General features: G+C 44.8%; 1 protein-coding gene and 1 long non-coding RNA gene across 6 annotated transcripts in view; one reads left to right on the top strand and one right to left on the bottom strand.

The window, feature by feature from the left end:
- The window catches only part of THSD4 (thrombospondin type 1 domain containing 4), a 551,036-nt gene extending 536,738 nt beyond the window's left edge, over positions 1 to 14,298 (top strand). For 4 of the 5 annotated variants that reach the window (XM_023654473.2, XM_070234557.1, XM_023654479.2 and 1 more), the window contains 3 exons: positions 3,838 to 4,017; positions 7,616 to 7,760; positions 8,215 to 11,342. In XM_023654473.2, coding sequence (XP_023510241.1) covers positions 3,838 to 4,017; positions 7,616 to 7,760; positions 8,215 to 8,357 — 468 coding nt within the window. In that variant the 3' untranslated portion in view covers positions 8,358 to 11,342. Of the gene's footprint in view, positions 1 to 3,837; positions 4,018 to 7,615; positions 7,761 to 8,214 lie in introns of all 5 variants that reach the window. The other variant, XM_023654498.2, reaches the window with a different exon arrangement.
- Positions 14,236 to 14,836, bottom strand: LOC111775978 (uncharacterized). Its single transcript, XR_002811968.2, has 2 exons — positions 14,700 to 14,836; positions 14,236 to 14,539 (listed from the first exon to the last, which is right to left on the bottom strand). It is a non-coding gene; the product is annotated as an uncharacterized lncRNA (long non-coding RNA).
- Positions 14,837 to 18,172: the final 3,336 nt, after the last annotated feature.

The raw sequence follows: 18,172 nt of genomic DNA, 5'->3' as shown, positions 1-18,172 counted from the left end.
CTAGTAGTTGCTGTGTTGAGGCTTGAGAAAGCCAGCCTGACAGAGTAAGACCTGTCCAGTTTAGGGAGTCTTTTTTACTCTGGAGGCAAAATAGCCCAGCTCTTATTCATAAGGTATGCTGCCAAGTCTATTATTCATGCCCAGCTGTTTCCTTTCTTCTCTGTCAGTTCTGGGCTTACTTCACCCTTAGATTGTCTTAGTTTTGAGGGGTCTTTCACAGTGTGTAGTCATCAGGAGCAGCCCTCTTATCTGCCTGTGTGTCTGGATCACATTTCTTCTCATTGACATCTGAGCAGACGTCTCCATTCTCATGCGGTCTTGGATCAGTGAGCTACCAAAGTACAGCTGCAGGTGTGGAAACGTGCATAATTGCTATCACTTCTCAGTGGAAGCATTTATCCTAGTAAATATTACTTTTTGTCTTCTATGCCTTTCTCTATGAATCATATTTTTATCTGATATTTGCTATATCTTATTTTGCATTGTTGATTTTCATCTGGTATACATTTCTCAACTTCATGTGTATTTTTAAATAGTGTCTTTGGTATGCAGAACTATTTTTGTTTTTATTTTTATTCAATATGCAAGTGTCTATTTTTTAAGAGTAAATTTTAACCATTTACATTTATTGTAATCACTTCTATGTTTGGACTTTTCCCTGTTGTCTTATTTTGTGTTTTCTGTTTAGTTTTCTATTGCTGTGCTTTCTTGGGTTTTTTTCCTCTTTCCTTTCCACACGTTTTATTGGGCAGGTTTCCTTAATTCTGTTTTTTCCCTCTTACACTTTGGAAGTTATAAATGTTATTTTTTTTTTCATCTAGTGATAACAGAAGAAAAAAGATTTAGCACAGACTTTTTTTTCCTTTTCTTTTTTCTTTTTTTTTTTTTTTTTAGGAAGATTAGCCCTGAGCTAACATCTTCCACTAATCCTCCTCTTTTTGCTGAGGAAGACTGGCCCTGAGCTAACATCCGTGCCCATCTTCCTCTACTTTAGATGTGGGATGCCTGCCACAGCATGGCTTGCCAAGCAGTGTGTAGGTCCGTACCCAGGATCTGAACCAACAAACCCCAGGCCACCAAAGCAGGACATGCGAACTTAACCACTGCACCACCGGGCCGGCCCCTAACACAGACTTTTAAACTTTTATGTTTCAATCAGTGTCAAGTTATCAATAACCACATCCTCTCCTAAAAGAAAACAGAAGCCTTAAGTCCCCTTTTATTTACCTCCACTCTCTCAATCTATAAGACCTCCAAAAAGATGTTGACATCATCTGGATTTAACTCCACATTAATGGTAATTAATTTTATAGAAAATACTAATTTAGATTTTAACATAACTTCCTCCTCTCCAAAGATTTTTTAATTGAAATATAATTCATATACCATAAAGTGCATCCTTTTAAAGTATACAATTCAGTGGTTTTAGTATATTTATGAAGTTGTGCAACCATCACCACTATCTAATTCCAGAATATTTTTATCACTCCAAAAAGAAACTGTATATCCATTATTAACAATAGCTTTTACTGATGTCTTTGCCAACTTCTACTTTTGTATCCTGTGTCTTCTTCCTGGTTCTTTTAATTTTGTTAGAGACCATAACCCAGTAAAGTCTTTCTAATAAGACTCATAAGCCCTAAGTTTTCTGACCCCTGGAATATCTGAAAATGTCTTCACCTTGCCCTTGGACTTGAACGCTCCCAGTAGGGGTAAATGCCTTCACTTCTTCCTTGGCACAGTCAGGCGTCTGGTCATTGTCTTAGCTGATCACCCTTCCTCATCCAAGCCTCCCTCTTGTTCCTCACATTCTCGTGTCCGCACTGTTCTCGCCTAAAGCACTTGAGCTGCTCCCTCCTTGCTTGGAGTCCTCCTCTGTGTGCATTTTGAACTGTGATTTTTTCCTTCAATTTACTCTCATCTGCCTTTCACCACTCAAAGATTCCCCAGGATTTCTGGCCCACTGAGGATGAGTACCCTTTCCTGTTTTCAGATACTGTCTCATGCACACACATCCATTCACTTGTTTCCACACACTACTATTCTGCTGTTTCTGGGCATTTAGGGTCAGAGAACATGGAGATATGTGCTCATTCTCCCTTAACTACCTAACGTCTTCAAGGACTTTCCGAACAGCATAAAATAACTTCAGGTTTTGGTCAAGGTTTACAGTCTGCTATTCTGCCAAACACTCAGTAGAGACAGAGACCTTCAGAGGAGTCAGAGGTCTTTCAGGTCAGGTTTCCAAACCCCGCTCTTTGCAGGTGAGATAATGGAGCCCTGGGGAAGCGAATGTCTTGGCCAAAGACACAAGACCAATTCGTGACAACGTCTAGACTAGTTTCCGCCTCTCCTGACTTCAGCCCAGCGTCCTGCTCCTGCCGCCCCGGACCTTTCACACACACCCTCACTCCTCCGGCTCTCCTCCTCCTACCTTTGCCTGGCAGCCTGTTGCTTCTCTCCTGCCTCCGATTCTTTCATTGTCTGCAACCCTTGAAAGAAAAAGACAAAACATGAATATACTGAATACACTCCAATCAATAAGGAACTAACATGTTACGACATGCATTGTTCTACACAGATGAGAAAGATCACATCCAGGGAAAACCCAGGTCTGACAGATCATGACACGCACGTACAAACCACAGAGATAGAATACCGTCTGCCTGCGATGCTGGGATTGCACTCAACCTCCAGCACCAAACAGACAAGTTGACTAACTAACATGGAAGAAAATAGGAAAACTAAGAAGACCTGTAGTTTTCTGGATGTCTGTGTCTATGAAATGGCAGAAAAGAAGACACAAAACAGAAATTGCTGATGGTGATGTTTATTGCGCTTTGTTTGACTAATTCAGAGTCTGTTGATTGGGTTGTGTTTTTTTTCTGCAGAGGTGTGGAGTTTTTTCCCCTTGTTTTTATTTCACTGTGCGTCTGCGTACAAAAGCAAGGCTAGTATTAAGAGTTTCAGCTGTAGATGTTGTTACAGGCTTTTCATAAAGGCAGTAGATTCTTGAAAGTCTCTAAAAGTATATAGATCACAGCTTTTAAAATTTGTAACCAAAAAGTATTAAGAGTAAATCAAACATGAACAAAAACCATTTTACAAAGGAATAGATACTAAATAGAGAAATTTATGAGCAGTTATATGCATTGTATTTCCGTAAACTAACAACACGCCAACAGGTCTAAGAGTCTGACTGGCCTCTTTGTGGCCACAACTATAGCAAGCTTCAGCACCAAGTTAGGTAGCAAGGGGATTGGACCCCAGAGTCAAAGGCTTCCGCCTGGCCACCCTCTTGGGAGGGGAGGGTTGACCATAGGTGACATTGTCCCAAGTCTGAGATTGTCTTCTCAGCTTTGTGTGAATCTTAACCTAGCCCTTCATCCACAGGTGAGCAGACTCTGGGAGACTAATTCATTCCCAGTATCCACCCTCTAAGAGACCAGCAGATAAACCAGACTGTCAGTTCCTAGTTTCACAGTGAGAGTGGTCAGAGTCTACTGGACAGAATCAACCAAACTGACTAGCTGGTGTGTTCCCATGGGGGAGTCTATAGGAAACCATTTCACCCTCAGCACTGAGGGACCAGGATCGGAGGGACCAGCATCCTCAAGCTGTGGTAACTCAGGACACCAAGTCTCCATTCTAGACACAGAATTGTTAGGAAAATTGGAATCCACATGCAATTCTCCTCCAGAAACATTTCCCAGGTGCCCATGCACTCTCCCTCACTGAATTGATGATGGAAAGCATTCATAAACATCCCTTGGTGGACGGTAGTTCTCGTCCTCTTTCCATCATGTGACACCCGTCCTTCTCTGCTTCTTTCTCTAGTGTTCCATCGAGTGTGGGAGCGGGACCCAACAGAGGGAGGTGATTTGTGTTAGGAAGAATGCAGATACTTTTGAAGTGCTTGACCCCTATGAATGTTCCTTCCTGGAGAGACCCCCCAGCCAGCAATCCTGCCACCTCAAGCCTTGTGGGGCCAAATGGTTTAACACAGAATGGAGCATGGTAAGTCATGGTGCTCTTGATAGAGATTTCAAGAGTACGTCATTCTTCTGCTTTCTTCCCGTAGATACGCCTGGACCACCTACTAGATGCCAGGCACTGGACTCAGCCCTCGAATAGATTCCCTACTGCAATCTGCTCTCATCGGTTGCTGTTGGGGCACCCCTGGGCTCAGCCTGCTTGGTGGGGGAGCTGGAGCCTGGGATGATCTTGATTTGTGTGTGTTGTGTACACTTTTTAAAATCCTACAGACAACATGGATTGTGGATTATGGGACTGATCCTGTTTTTCTCTTTGAATTGGCTGCTAGGAAACTCAGAGCCAAAATTGTGGCCCATCTCTAAGAGAGAGTTTATCAGACCTTACAAAGTGGATTTTGTGTGCCAAAGTTCCCTGGCTTCTCTTTCTTTTTCCTACTTTTATCTTCTTTTTACCCCAATTTCCTCACTTTTTTCTTTTTCTTTTTTTTTTTTTTACCTTGTAGCCCTTTAAGTATCTCTTAAGCCATCGCAAAATCTTTTTTGTAAGGAGGGAGAGTAGTACGTAAATGAAGAGAGACAGAGACAGACAGTTAATACAGAGATAAATTATTAAGGAAGGAAATGGGAAAGAATGGAAATCGTGATAAAATTCTTTTTTTTCCAAGTAGAAGAGTTTATTTTCGAGAAACTTCATGAAACATAAAACTTACTTAGCATCATTGCCAGGAACCTTCTAACACAGCTTGGACACGTGGCGGGGTGGGGGTGGGGAGTCATTCTGCTTTGTGTCACTGAAGATCTTCAAGCAATGGCTGTCGGTGAGCCCGGAATAGAAGCCAGAGCCTTTGTCAGAATCACTTAGAGGTGAGGAAAGGGATTTTGCTTATGAAATATGCAAATAAAAGCTGACAGTCCTATTTCCAAACAGTGTGTGTCCACTCCGGTGGTAACGGCCGTTCGAGTGTGTGGTCAAGCGCATCTCAGGGGCAAGTGGGGACAAAGGAGGTGTTGTGTTTCAGAAGTGTTTTGTCAACTTCTGGGAAATGGAATTTAATGATTTTGATGTTGGCCAAGACCCTTGAGAATGTTAGAACAGGTCACTGTTTTATTTTGCCACTCGGTTCGGAGAGTCTAAAAGGAGCCAAATTCACCAGGCCACATCAAAGAGACAAATTCCAAAACACTTGGCCAGAAACAACTCAGATGTCCCTCAACAGGTGGATGAATAAACAAACCATGGGACGTTCACTCGCGGAACACTGCTCAGCAACAAAAACGAGTGCACTGCTGGGGCCTCCGACAACGTGGGTGAACTTCAGTGCACTTTGCTAAGTGAAAGAAAGACCCCAAAAGCTACATGTAATGTGATCCTGTTTACATAATATTCTGTAAAAGGCAAAACTGTAGGGGCAGAGAACAGGTCAGTGATTTTGCCGGAGGATGCGGTGGGTGAATCTCACGACAAAGGGAAACGCGAGGGGATTTGCTGTGTGAGATGGAACTTTTGGGTCTTGTTTGCAGTGAGAAATAAACGACTCTAGGAATTTGTCAAAACTCATAGAACTGTTCACCACAAAAAGTGAATTTTTCTGTCTGTAAATTTAAAAAGAAATAAATAGACTGAAACAAATATGAAATAAATGGTTACTATCATAGCAAAGACAGTGATGGAAGCTCAATGTTGGAACATGCCTTGTTTTATAAATTTGAGTGTGAAATTAAGTAAATATTTTATATAATTATAAAACAAAGTTGAATTTTTTTAAAAAGCAATCCCTAAAAATGGAAAATGCAATAAAACAAATGAAGCTAAATATGTACCCTACTGGGGGCATCAGCACTATTGCACGTGGTTTTAAAACGTAGTAATTTGTCCATCCCTAAGGACAAGAAGAATTGCAGAAAAATGTTTACATTGTTTGCAATAGTCACATTTTTAGTGATAGTGTTGGATGTATCCTGAGATGATTGGGGATATAATGTGCAATAAAGTAAATGAGTAGTATACTTTATGGTACTATGATAGTATATATGAAAATATGAGAGTATAACTCTATTATCCCCCATATCCTTGAGAAATAGGGTCCTCAACTTAGGAGAAAGAAGATACAGATAAAAGATAGGAGAAGTTTAAGTGAAAATCCTATTGTCCTGAATTCGAATTAGCAATGTCAGTATGAACTCATTAATCAATTTATCTTAAAAAAAAAGAAACTCTTTTCTAGTATTATCCACTGAAACAGCCAAGAAACAATGACAGTCCAGTAGGAAAGGGCCTGCCTGTCAGCCAGAATGTGGTTTCAAAATACCACTGTCCACTAAAAGGAACCAAGAATTCTTAGAGAGATGGCTGATTCCAGATCTGGGACCATGTACGTATAAATTAGGTGGACTATCTTTTCAAACCAGGCAGCAAGGACATTCTCAAAGACAACCGAGTTCATGTCCAGAGACCCCAGGACCAACTTTTAGGGGCTCACGCTAGTCATTGATGGGACATTATGAGCATCAGGAAAAATAATAACTACCATAAATTGAATGAAACACATCATATATGTTTAAATTCATCCATTTGTAACAAGTTTATAATAATAAGCTAATCACTATTAGAGGTTGTTAGAGGAACTAACCTGTTATTCTGAAAACTGATAAATAAAGGGGAATAATGGAGCATTTACTCTGTTTTTCCTAAACAAGCTGTACCGCTGGGGAACCAAAGACAAAATGTGTGGGGCGGGGGCAGAGACAGCAGGAGAGATTCTTTAGAAAAGATTCCCAGCTAGAGAAAGAAGGAGTGGTAGAATATTAGCACCATTTCCAACCCCAATTAAACTAGTGGATCTGGGCATTGCTCATCGATGGCTGCTGACATCCCCAAAAGAGAGACAACCACACGCATCCTATGAAGTAGTCTCACCACAGAAAAGGATCAAAGCTGCACCTGTTAAGGCCTCTTCTAGATCCAACTTCCAATACACAGCAAATACAGAGCACAGAAGAACACGTTAAACTGTACCGTGGGGATGCAGTCAGCGAAATCCTGGCTATGGAAAACTCTGCCGGACAAAGGACTCGGTTTCTCCAACAAATAAAGTGCAAAGGGAAAAAATACAGTGGAGGGAACCTGTGGATTAAAGAGTTGTAAAAGGCATGTCAACCGATGGCAATGTGCAGACCTGATGTGGATTCTGATTAGGAAAAAAAATAACAACTATTAAAAATCTTTGAGATTCACAGGACATGGAAATAGGAACACTGAATATATATATATTTGAAAATAATAAACAACTATTGTTAATTCTAGATGTAAAAATGGGATTGTGGTAATTTTTTGAGAGTCCTTGTCTTTTAGAGCTACAAACTGAAATATTATGGAGGGAGTTATATGATGTCCAGATTTTTGTCAAAAGAATGTGAGGAGGGGACGTGGGTGGGGTAGGGCTGGGACGTGACTGGGCCTCAGTGGATGAGGGTGAAGCCGGTGGAGAGGCGCACGGGAGCTTGTGTGAATATTCTGTCTCCTTTGGGAGATGTTAGACCTTTTCCAGTATCTGCCCTCTCCATTGTGCTGAGCTGATGGCTGCCAAGGAATCTACCTTTCTCCCTTTGTCCCCATGCAGTGCTCCAAGAGCTGCCAGGGCGGTTTCCGGGTCCGGGAAGTGCGCTGTCTGTCAGATGATATGACCCTAAGTAATCTCTGTGACCCTCAGTTGAAACCAGAAGAGAAAGAATCTTGTAACCCTCAGGACTGTGTCCCTGAAGTTGGTAAGTAGGGATTCCTATCTTGGAGTAAAGATTCGTCTTTCTTCAGCTCCGTCAAGTTCTCTGGTATGACAATGCCAAGCCCATCTAGGTGTCTCTGTGACCTTGTGCCTAGCCACGGAGTTCAAGGGGTCAAAATCCTTTCAGTATGATAAGTTTCACAGTTTAAGGTGGCTGTTTGTGGCAGATGGCCATCCAAGCCACTCACCAAAAGATCAACTTAACTGTGAACTGATTAAAATGGAAGTGCATGCAGAGATTTGCCTCCGTCATCCTTAAGGTCGAAGTAGTGAGATTTCAGCTTTATGTTTAAAGGAAAAAACATAAGCTCTTAGCCCACGCTCACACCTCTCATGTGATAAACAGTAAGGCCAGGATTGAAAGCTGCGTTTCTCTTTCCGTAAGTACAGGCTGCCTCTTGTGTTCAGTGAGTCTTTTTTGTTCTCTTCTGCTGCAGATGAAAACTGCAAGGACAGGTACTACAACTGCAACGTGGTGGTCCAGGCGCGGCTCTGCGTCTACAACTACTACAAGACGGCCTGCTGCGCCTCCTGCACTCGCGTGGCCAACAGGCAGCTGGGCTTCCTGGGGAGCAGATAACACACCCACACCCCGTCAGTAGGGCTGGACAGGGAGTCTGTGAGCAGTGGGACTGGCTGGCTCCTGCTCCACCAGGGGCTCCCTGGCCCGATGCGCTGCCAGCCAACTGAGTCATCACCTCCGTGTAAGGTGTACACGTGGTTCCCAGGAGCAAAGCCACGTTGTCCTTTGAGCATCGCCATAAACTGATCATCCCCTCCTTGGGAAACGTGGCATCTGCCAACTGTGCTCCCTGAAAACCAAGCAGTGGGGAGTGCGCGTGGCTCTCAGCCAGACTCCCAGCCTGCACTTTCTAGGTCAGCGGTCGGGCCCTGACTGGGCACTGCCTTGTCCCTGGTGCTACCGGCCTTTCCAATATCAGCGCCCTTGGGGAGTCGGAGGGGCAGTGCCCACCCCAGAGCCCCAGAAGCCTTGCTGAGACGCCCACTTCCCTGTTACCTCAGCCCACAGTGCCTGTTTTCATTCTCGAAGACGTTAGGCTGTTTTCCTGCCTTACGACACAGATATCTCCTGTCAGTATAGAGCTTTATTGTTCTGCAGGTGTATTCACAGATATTAGCTCATAGCGGCTCACAGCGCCTCAGAATGGGAGGCAGGGAATGAATCATTATCCCCATTTTACTGACAAGGAAACTGAGACTCAACTTAGGTAACTGAGCTGCCGGGTACGGTCACCCGTTCAGTGGCAGAGCTGAGTCCCGACCCCAAGCGTCTGACCACAAAGCCCTCACCCCGAGGCCTTAGTCTTGGGTCTGCGGGATGTGGCTTCATTTCAGACCGAGAGGCTGAGAAGTTTCCGGTTCAGCACATGAAACCCAGGCCTTTGAGTTTTCCTCTGACCAGAGGTCAGGACGTCATCCCCTGCGCTCAGTTGTTTCAGAAGTCTGTTTCTATTTATGCCTTCCCCCAGGAAGTCATGGATCCTGGTTACAGCACTCTGCAGGTTTGTTAAACCCCATCAGGAATGGAATTGTCCCATGAGATGAGAAGGCCATTGGAGGGCAACAAGGTGACTGCCTGAAACACTGATTCTGTTCCCCAGTGATAGGTTCCTCCCATGGAATCACACATCAGGGTCCCGTTGGCCACAGAGCCTTTCAGGTCCCCGACCAGGTTTCCCGACAGCTCTGCCCTAGGCTGTCTCCCCTCCTTAGCCGTCTCTCCTGGGCTGTTCACACTCATCACCCAGGAATCCCAACCAAGCTATCCCAGCAAACCCTGCACTTCCATTAGAAAGAGTCTCCCTTTGCTCTTTCTTGATTGACTTATGGATTTCTCTCTGTGACTTTGCATCCCTCCTTTCTCCCATGACTCACAACCCATATCCTCCCCTTCCAGACTTCAGCATTAAGATCTACGTTAATACAGCCAACCTGGGAGAAGGGGCTGTGAACTCTTCCAGTGATGGCCACAGCGGCAGGGTCTTCCCTGCTTCACTTCCCCTAACTCTGTAGTTCGAGAGGCCTCAGGCTGGAAGGCGGGTACAGTACATATGGAAAGGTGAACTAGCTGAAAAACCAGTTAAGAAGAAGAAATATATATATATATGTATTTTAGATATATTCTTTCACTCACTCATTAAGAAAACTATCAGGCTAAACAAATTGTAAGCTTGTAGAAAATTTATCTTATTTAGTACCATGCTCCCTGGCCTGTTTCCCTTTGAAAGCACGCCTGGATTCTCAGCATTTGAGTTTCTGCTGTGAGCCCTTTCCCCTGAAAATCTGCTAATCTGATGATCATTTGGGGCTTTTGGAAGCAGACGCCAGCCTGGTCTGATGCACTCCATCAGCTTCCCACGACCCTAGGGTTTTCAGAAACTCTAGCTGGCCTTTCTGTGGGTGTCCTTCTCTTCCTAGAGAGCCCCAGCCATCACTTCCCTGAAGCACCCCCATCTCTCCTGATTTTATGGAACTTGTGCAATAAGCCACTGGGCTGAGGCCCAGGAGCTCATGCCCACCAAGCAAAAGGAGACCAGAGAAGCCAAGCGTGTGGTGTCCCGCCCAGGGACCACTCTCTCCCTCTCACCACTTGCTTTTGCTTCCTGTCTCAGGGGAGTTTTTCCTTTGTATGGCTGCTCTCAGATCTTGCTGAGCTAGCCAATCATTGGAAGGATTTCTTAAAAGATGCTTTCTTCCATGCTGAAGGGCAGAGCAAGATCAATGGGTGGAAGAGCAGAAAAGCTGATGTCAGCTCAAATTAAGGGAAAAGCTTCTAGCCATCGAAGCTGCCCAGGAGAGGCATGGACCACCATACATGAGTGAGCTCTCCATCCTAAAAGGGAGTTCTCCATATGGCTGGAGGTGAACATCCCAGGTCCTTAATTTGGGATTCTCACAACTGGGCTAGGTCAATGATGGCTTTGTCTCCTTGACATCTAACATTGTCCTGTGGCCGCCACACGCTACCCAAAAGGGCAGCGATCCTCCTGTGAGAGTGGCCGTCATGTAGTTGTGGGACTGGGTGGGAGCAAGTGGATCAATCTCATGTCTTCAGGGGGAAAAAGTACCTTAATTAGGGGTCTTTTTTATCTTCCAACAAATAGTTGAGCTATTCTTGGAATTCACTCATCTCTGAAGAGGTTCTAAATTACTAGAACAGGGGTTTTATCAACTTATTTGTCTTAGAAATCCAATTTTTACTAGGAAATTATCCTTGTTTCTTATATCAATATCTAAATGCCTTTGTCCTTAGCACAACACATATGATCCAGTCCTTTAGTATTTCCAGTGATAACTTTCCTGGGTGGGACCTTCTGATGACTCTCTCCCTCCGGGCATGCCTCCTCCCCCTTTCTTGGCCCCCCATTGCTTCAGCCTCTCCTCTCCGTTATCTGCCATCTCCTTGTCCATCCTCTCCCTGTTCCCTTAAATGGCCATAATGCAGAACTGAAATTTACATTTTCATACTGCTTTTTTCCCCCTATGTACTAGATTGCCGCATTCTCTGCTCTGAATTTTAAAATTAAATGAATTAAAGCTGTTACATGTTTTTCTCACAAAATCAACAAAGCTCCAAACAGAAATAGTTTTCTTTTTTACTTTCACTTACTTAAGAAAGAAATTGTGCCCCCTTGCAGCCTAGGCGAAGGCCATTTAATGCAGTGGGCCCTGCCCATCCTCACGTCGACTTGCATTTCTCCCCATAGAAAAGGAATAGTATAAAAGAGGTGACGCTAAAAAAAAAAAAAAATGTTGTAAACCCGGCCACTAGAGGGAGCCAGTTCAGTTCATTAAAGGCATGTTGAGCGCCCACTACCTTCCAGCTAATCTGGAACCGAGATGAGCAAGGCCTGTGCTTGCCCTCGGGGAGCTACAGTGTGATGCTAGCGCTCAGATCTGTCCCTTTGCCTTACTTCTCGGTCCAGGGTTCTTGGAGTTTGGTTTTTTCTTCATTTCCTTCAGTATGCATCATTTACTTATCTTCAAAGTGTTGAGCATTCAACACTCTTTTTCCTTTACAAAGATTGGCCTTACAGAGGGATGAAAAATGAGAGACACTAGCTTAATTTATTTTCATCAAGTTGTGTGGCAGAGAGAGAAATCTAGAGGTTACTAGTACCTTTCTAAACTAGTGGCGCCCTGTTTTTTTTTAATGGAATCATTTTAGAATTGGAATATCAGTTTTCTAATGTGGAACACATAAATATAAGTGGTAAAAAGAAACGTGACTTCTCCTAAAACAGGCTAAATAACCAAACCTGAGGGAGCCCAAATTAGCCTGGCAGGCGGAGGCCAACATTGGATCTTTGCCATGTGAAACATTTTTAATACAGCTTCGATGGGAAGTTAGACGCCTTACTGATAAAATTGGTGGATGGCACGAATTTGGAGAGCTAATGGCTTGAGTGACAGGTTCTGGATCCGAAAAGATCTAGGAGACTAGAACAAAACCTGGATCTTAGAAATTCACCAGGGAACAACATGAAGTCCTCCCTTTGGATTGAAAAATAAATAAATAAAAAGTATACAAGTTCAAGATGGGAAAGATGTAAGAGTTTCAGTTGACTAAGCTTACTGTGAGTCAAGAAAGTGGGATGGAACCACCCAAAGAAAACACAGGGGGGAAAAAATGAGACATTTAGGCTACAGAAGGAGAAAACATTGGTGAGAGTCATACCATATTATATTTGCTATTGTCGGAAACTTTAAGAATGTTGATAACGTTTAGCATTCAGATGAGCATGCTCAATCCTGATGAGGGGTGCAGACTATTAAAAACAGTGACAAGGACTTCATGAGAGTATTTAGCTTGGAGAAAAAGAGACTTGAGATAGCTCTGCAGAAGAACCAAGAGCCTTCAGAAGGCTCTGTGGTCAGCGGTGACTGACCAGTCACTGGGAGGTCTCAGCAGAGGCTGAATGGCCATCTGTCAGAGATGCTGGAGAGTGCATTCCAGCACCCAACTGGAGCCACATGCTTTTAAGATCCTTTCCAAGTCTGGGCTTTGGTAACTCTCTCAGTAGTACAGTTTTAAGTGATCCGCCTGGCCTGGAATGGCAAGTACACAGCAGAAGTTATTTCCCATTTCTCTGCCGTTTTGAACCCAGTCTGGCCCTCCTCCCCTGAGCTGAATGTGGCCTCACACCTCAAAGAACCACTAGCAGATTGCTCAGAGCTGCCCTGTCTGGTCCTGCTTCACAGATCTGTAACCAAACGTCCTGATGGCTAGTTCCCTGCCCAGGGTCACACATCTTGATCAGGGCAGAGCCTTGACTAGACTAGGACCCTCCAAATAGCATCTCTCTCTCTCTCAACTCGCCTTGCTTTCCTGCACCTTTGCCGGAGCGAAGTTATTGTCTCCACCCTGAACCATCCCACGCTCCTGGTTCTATTCAGTGTGACAGTGGGAGACTTCCATTGTGCTGAGGAAACGTGACCACTGGAGGGGGGGAGCTTCCAGCCAGCTTTCCCAGCATCTTCCAGACGTTGAGCCCTTTGCCTCACTGAGAGGAAAGCCATTCTGTTACATAACTAACTTCCACCTGCCTTGATCCCCAGATCCCCAGGCTCAGTTTGACAGAAGGATATACTTTGTTATAACTTATTATTTTGTTCTTTGTAAATACAAGATGTCTATAGGAAATGTGTATTCTGAACTCTATTGGCAGAATGAGTCACTACACCAAAATAGTTCTATTATTTAGAATATGTTAATTTTAAAGGGACCTTATAGGTATTTATTTACATATGCGATCCACATTTGTGTAAAATCATTTGATCCTACTAACCCAGCTACCTGGAAAGTTGCTACACGATGTCTTATTCTAAGTCCATACTTAGAATTTAGTATACTGATTAGTCAAATTCCTTGGGTTTTAAAATCGAATATAAATTACTCTGCTTTTCGACTCGTTCAGGGGTTTTTCACCCTGGCATTGTACCTGAAACAGGTCTGTCTGGATTGCCACCTTTCCATCTTAAATATTATATTTGCTCATATAATCCGCCCTCTCCTCATCCCCGAACATTTGGCAAAGGAAATACGAGAGCCTTTCTCGTCCCTTCTGTGTGTGCGGCCTCATTGGTTAGACCCAGCAGCAGTAAGGGCGCGGCTTGGTGAGCGCTGCCGAGGAGGCAGGGCGGCGGCAGGGCCGGGGAGGGGCTGGAAGGGTGGGGAGGGGCTGGAAGGGACGGGGAGGGGCTGGAAGGGAGGGGAGGCGTTTCCCGCTCTGCCCACGCCTCCAGGGTCCCCAATGGGACTGCTGGGGCGGAGCTCTGAGTTGTCCTGGCAACTGCACAGCCCGGAGCAAGGAACCCTCTGATGCTCCAGCGACTCCATGTCACCCTTGTGGTGTTAAATTATTGTTTAAGGAGGATAGAAGGTGAATTATGTGAGTAAATACAGTCTGTTTTCTCTTCAGCCAAAATGACAACTATTTTTGTGTATGACTAATTTATTTTTATTACTGTAAAAATACAATAAACTGGTTAAAAGATCAGCTTTGTTAACCCATTTGTGCTTTCTCGGGCCTTATTCCGTTCCTACTCATGTTGCTTCAGACAGCCCCCTCTGACAAGAAGAATGGAGCGCTCCCGGGGGCAGTCGGCTTGGTGGGTGGGCTCTGGGCTTCGGGGGCGCTGGGCCGCTCAGAACAGGAAGTGCCCTGGACACGGCGGACTTCAACCCGCTGGTTTAGGCTGGTCCTCAGCATCAGCTGTATGTGAGAGTCACCTGAGGAGCTTCAGATAGAAGATTCAGGAATGTGCACCGCCCTCGGGATTGCGCTGGTACAGTGTTTCTTTAAACCTCCCCCCCCCCACCCCCACCCCACCCCACCAGGAGGCAGGAAAGGTTGGGACCCGCTGTGCCAATTCAACATGGCTCCATCTCTCAACTTACCTAAAACTTCTTCCGACTCCCCTCGAGCTGACTTCACCTTGGTGGTGAGTTTGCAAAGTGTTCGACAAAATCAGGTCGTCTTGGTGCCTAATAAAGTGAAATATGACTTAGGTCATAATACCCATTGAAAGTTACCCTGGACTAGAGACAGCCTCCACTGGAGTGCCCACAAGCTCTGTCCTGCGGGGCTCGGGCAGTCACTCTCAGAAACTTGCTATAATGCCTGAAATGTGCTTCCCGGCTCTCTCGTCCACCTTTTCTGCCTGGAAAATCTCCATTTATTCTCTCTCTCTTTTTTTTTTTTTTTTTTTTTTTTTGATTGTGGTAAGATTCACTTAACATAACATTCACTATTTTAGCCACTTTAAAGTATCCACTTCAGTGGTATTTAGTGCATTCACTCTGTTGTGCAACAATTGCCAGAACATTTTCATTACCCCAAAATGCCATTCATTCTTCAAGACCCAGATCAGAAGTCTCCTACATGCCAGACACCATGCTGAGTGCTTCCACACACACTGTCTTATTACATCTGCACAGCAGACCTAGAAAGGTGGAATATTATCCCCTTCCAGAAATTAGGACATTGAGACCCAGAGAGGTTTAGTCTCCAGCTAACACTTGGTGGCACTAGGATTCTACAGTCAGTATCCCCCTGAGCAGGCCTCTGTCTCTCCCACCTCCATCTCCCCAGGCCTGGCACGTTAGATGGTCCCAGCATATGTTAGTTCCAGTCCTTTATCCACATCAATCCCAGTCAATGGACATCAGTTGCACAAGGACTGGATGAGTTGCTTAGCCGTTATGACTGATATGGTCATGGGCTGCATTTGAAGATATACAACTGCCACCTAGAGGTGGCAAGCCTGCTCTGTTCTAGGGGTCAGCTGGAACCATAGGTCTTCAGTTCTAGGAATCACACGTCATACAAATTGATTGACCACCAGGAAAGAGCCCAGAGGATGATGCCAGGATGTTGACTGGGATGGGGGTGGGAAATCTGAAGAGGAAACTCTCTTCAGCCATCTTTAGACATCTCAAGGACCGTTAGGGACAGACAACAAGAACCTGGATACCTCCAGCAGATGAACAAAGACAAGGGACAGGGAGTCAGACTTGGTTCAAAATAAGATGTCCCTGGGGTCAGCCCGGTGGCATAGTGGCTGACTTCACGTGCTCCACTTTGGCTGCCCAGGGTTCGCGGGTTCTGATCTCAGGTGTGGACCTACACACCGCTGATCAAGCCACACTGTGGCAGCATCCCACATACAAAATAAAGGAAGATTGGCACAGATGTCAGCTCAGTGACAATCTTCTGCAAGCACAAAGAGGAAGATTGGCAACAGATGTCAGCCCAGCGAGAGTGTTCCTCACCAAAAAAATAAATAAGATGTCCCCATAATAGAGAGGCTTACCAGTGAGAAAAGATATTCAAGAGACAGGGGTACCCTCAAAAAAGAGTGATCAGGAACGTGGGCAGAGGGAAAATTTGAATATGGACTGTATTTAAGATGACACAGTTGAATCCAGGTAAGACTTCTTGGATACGATGCTCAAGCAGGAGTATGTGCCTGCTGCAGTGTCTAGGGCTGAAGGTCGCGATGTCTGCAATTTACTTTATCACGGGTCAATAATAGCCTGCGTGTGCATGCGAGTGGGTGGAGAGTGAGAACACACGCAAATAGGTAAAATACACTTTGGTGAATATTAGTAAAGAGTATGTGGTGTTCATCAAACTATTCTTTTCTGAAGTTTGAAATTTTCTAAAATAAAAAGTTGAGGGTGGAATAAAATACAAAAAGAGGACAGGGAGAAAGAGAGCTAACGTTTTTGGTGGTGTTTTTCAAATTTTTCTAATGATAGAAATCACCTGGACTGCTCATCCCACCCCCCCCCCACCTCCCACCCCCACCCCCCCCCATGTGGCGCCTTGCCAAGAGGAGAGCACAGCGGGCTGCACGGCTAGCCAGTGCCCCAGGCGAGCCCTGGCATCATCACGGCCAGGCAGCCCTAATTTATTGAGCACCTGTATGTGCCAGGTGTCCTCTAGGGCCTTTACCCGATTTAGTTTAATCTTCACAACTCCTATGTAGCAAGCACTTCATTTTGTGGCCATTTGATGGATAAATAAATCGAGATTCAGAGAGAATAGATAACTTGGCCAAGGACACACTGCTAAGTGGTAGGGTCTGTCCTGGGTTTTCATTAAGCCTCACTGTGTAATGAAATCAACTGGAACTTTTTTTAAGTGACGTTGGGACTCCCACTCCCACACATTCCAGTCTTTAGTTGCTCGGGGTGGAGACCAGGCGTGGGTATTTGGGTACTACCGGGACAGTCTAGCCGGGGCTGAGAACCGCTGAGAACGGTGCAGCTCACTAACGTGTCTGTGGATCACCTGGGCTCTTGTTGAGCGTCAGATTCTGATTTGGTGGCTCTTTGGTGGGGCCTGAGAGTCTGCAGGTCTAACGAGCCCCCAGGTGGAACTGGTGCTTTGAAAATGAGGCACTTAGCACTTTAAGAAAGTTGCAGGTTTTCTGGTTTTTATTGAGAAGTTGAGCAAGTGACTCCTGAGATTCCTATGAAACAGTCTTCTGTAAAGTTTAGATTCTTGGACTTAATCTACCAGTTTACCCCTTTGATGAGTGAAACATACCAACTCTGAAACTCTTTTACATCTTTGTACTCATGTGTCATACATCATGTAATTTTATCTTTTTAGTTTATTTTTCTGTGAGGAAGATTGGCCCTGAGCTAACATCTGTTGCTATTTTATGTGGGATGCGGTGGCTTGATGAACAGTGCTAGGTCCACGCCCAGGATCTGAACTTGCAAACCCCAGGCCGCTGAAGTGGAGCGCATGACTGTAACCACTACACCACCAGGTCAGCCCCCTTAACTTTTTAACTAGATAATCTGTGTTATCATTCAGGCATTAATTTGGCCACGTGTAAAAGAAAATCTGACTACTCTGACTTAGGGACTTGTTATTCTTGTTATACAAGAATTCTGGAGGAAGGCAGTTTCTGGCATTGGTTCAGCAACTCAACAGTTTCAGGGCCAGCTTCTCTGCAGTTCTCTTGGCTTCTTCCTCATGGTCACAAGACAGCTGCTTCTGCTCCAGCTATCATGTCCATCTTCAGGGGATGAAGGAGGAAGGACAGCTGCAACTGCATTTGTCTCCATTTACCAAGAAGGCAAACATATTCCTAGAACCACCTCTCCTGGCCAGCAGACTTCCACTTAGATCTCATTGGCCACAGTAGGGCATGGTCATTTCTAGCTGCAGAGGAATCTGGGCAAACAGAAACAGAATTGTCATAATTAGCTTGGACCAATCAGGATCCGTCATCTGGTGCTGGACACACAGCTGTGCTGGGTGCAGTGGGGGGTTCTGAGAGCAGAGGAGAGGAAGAACATGGATGAAATAACCAGTGAAGTCTGATCATTGCACCCTTAGCACGAAGTTCTAG

This window comes from Equus caballus, chromosome 1, assembly GCF_041296265.1.
Source record: "Equus caballus isolate H_3958 breed thoroughbred chromosome 1, TB-T2T, whole genome shotgun sequence".
NCBI lineage: Eukaryota > Metazoa > Chordata > Mammalia > Perissodactyla > Equidae > Equus > Equus caballus.
Note: the sequence above shows the minus strand (reverse complement) of the source record. Positions and strands in the feature narration are given on the sequence as shown.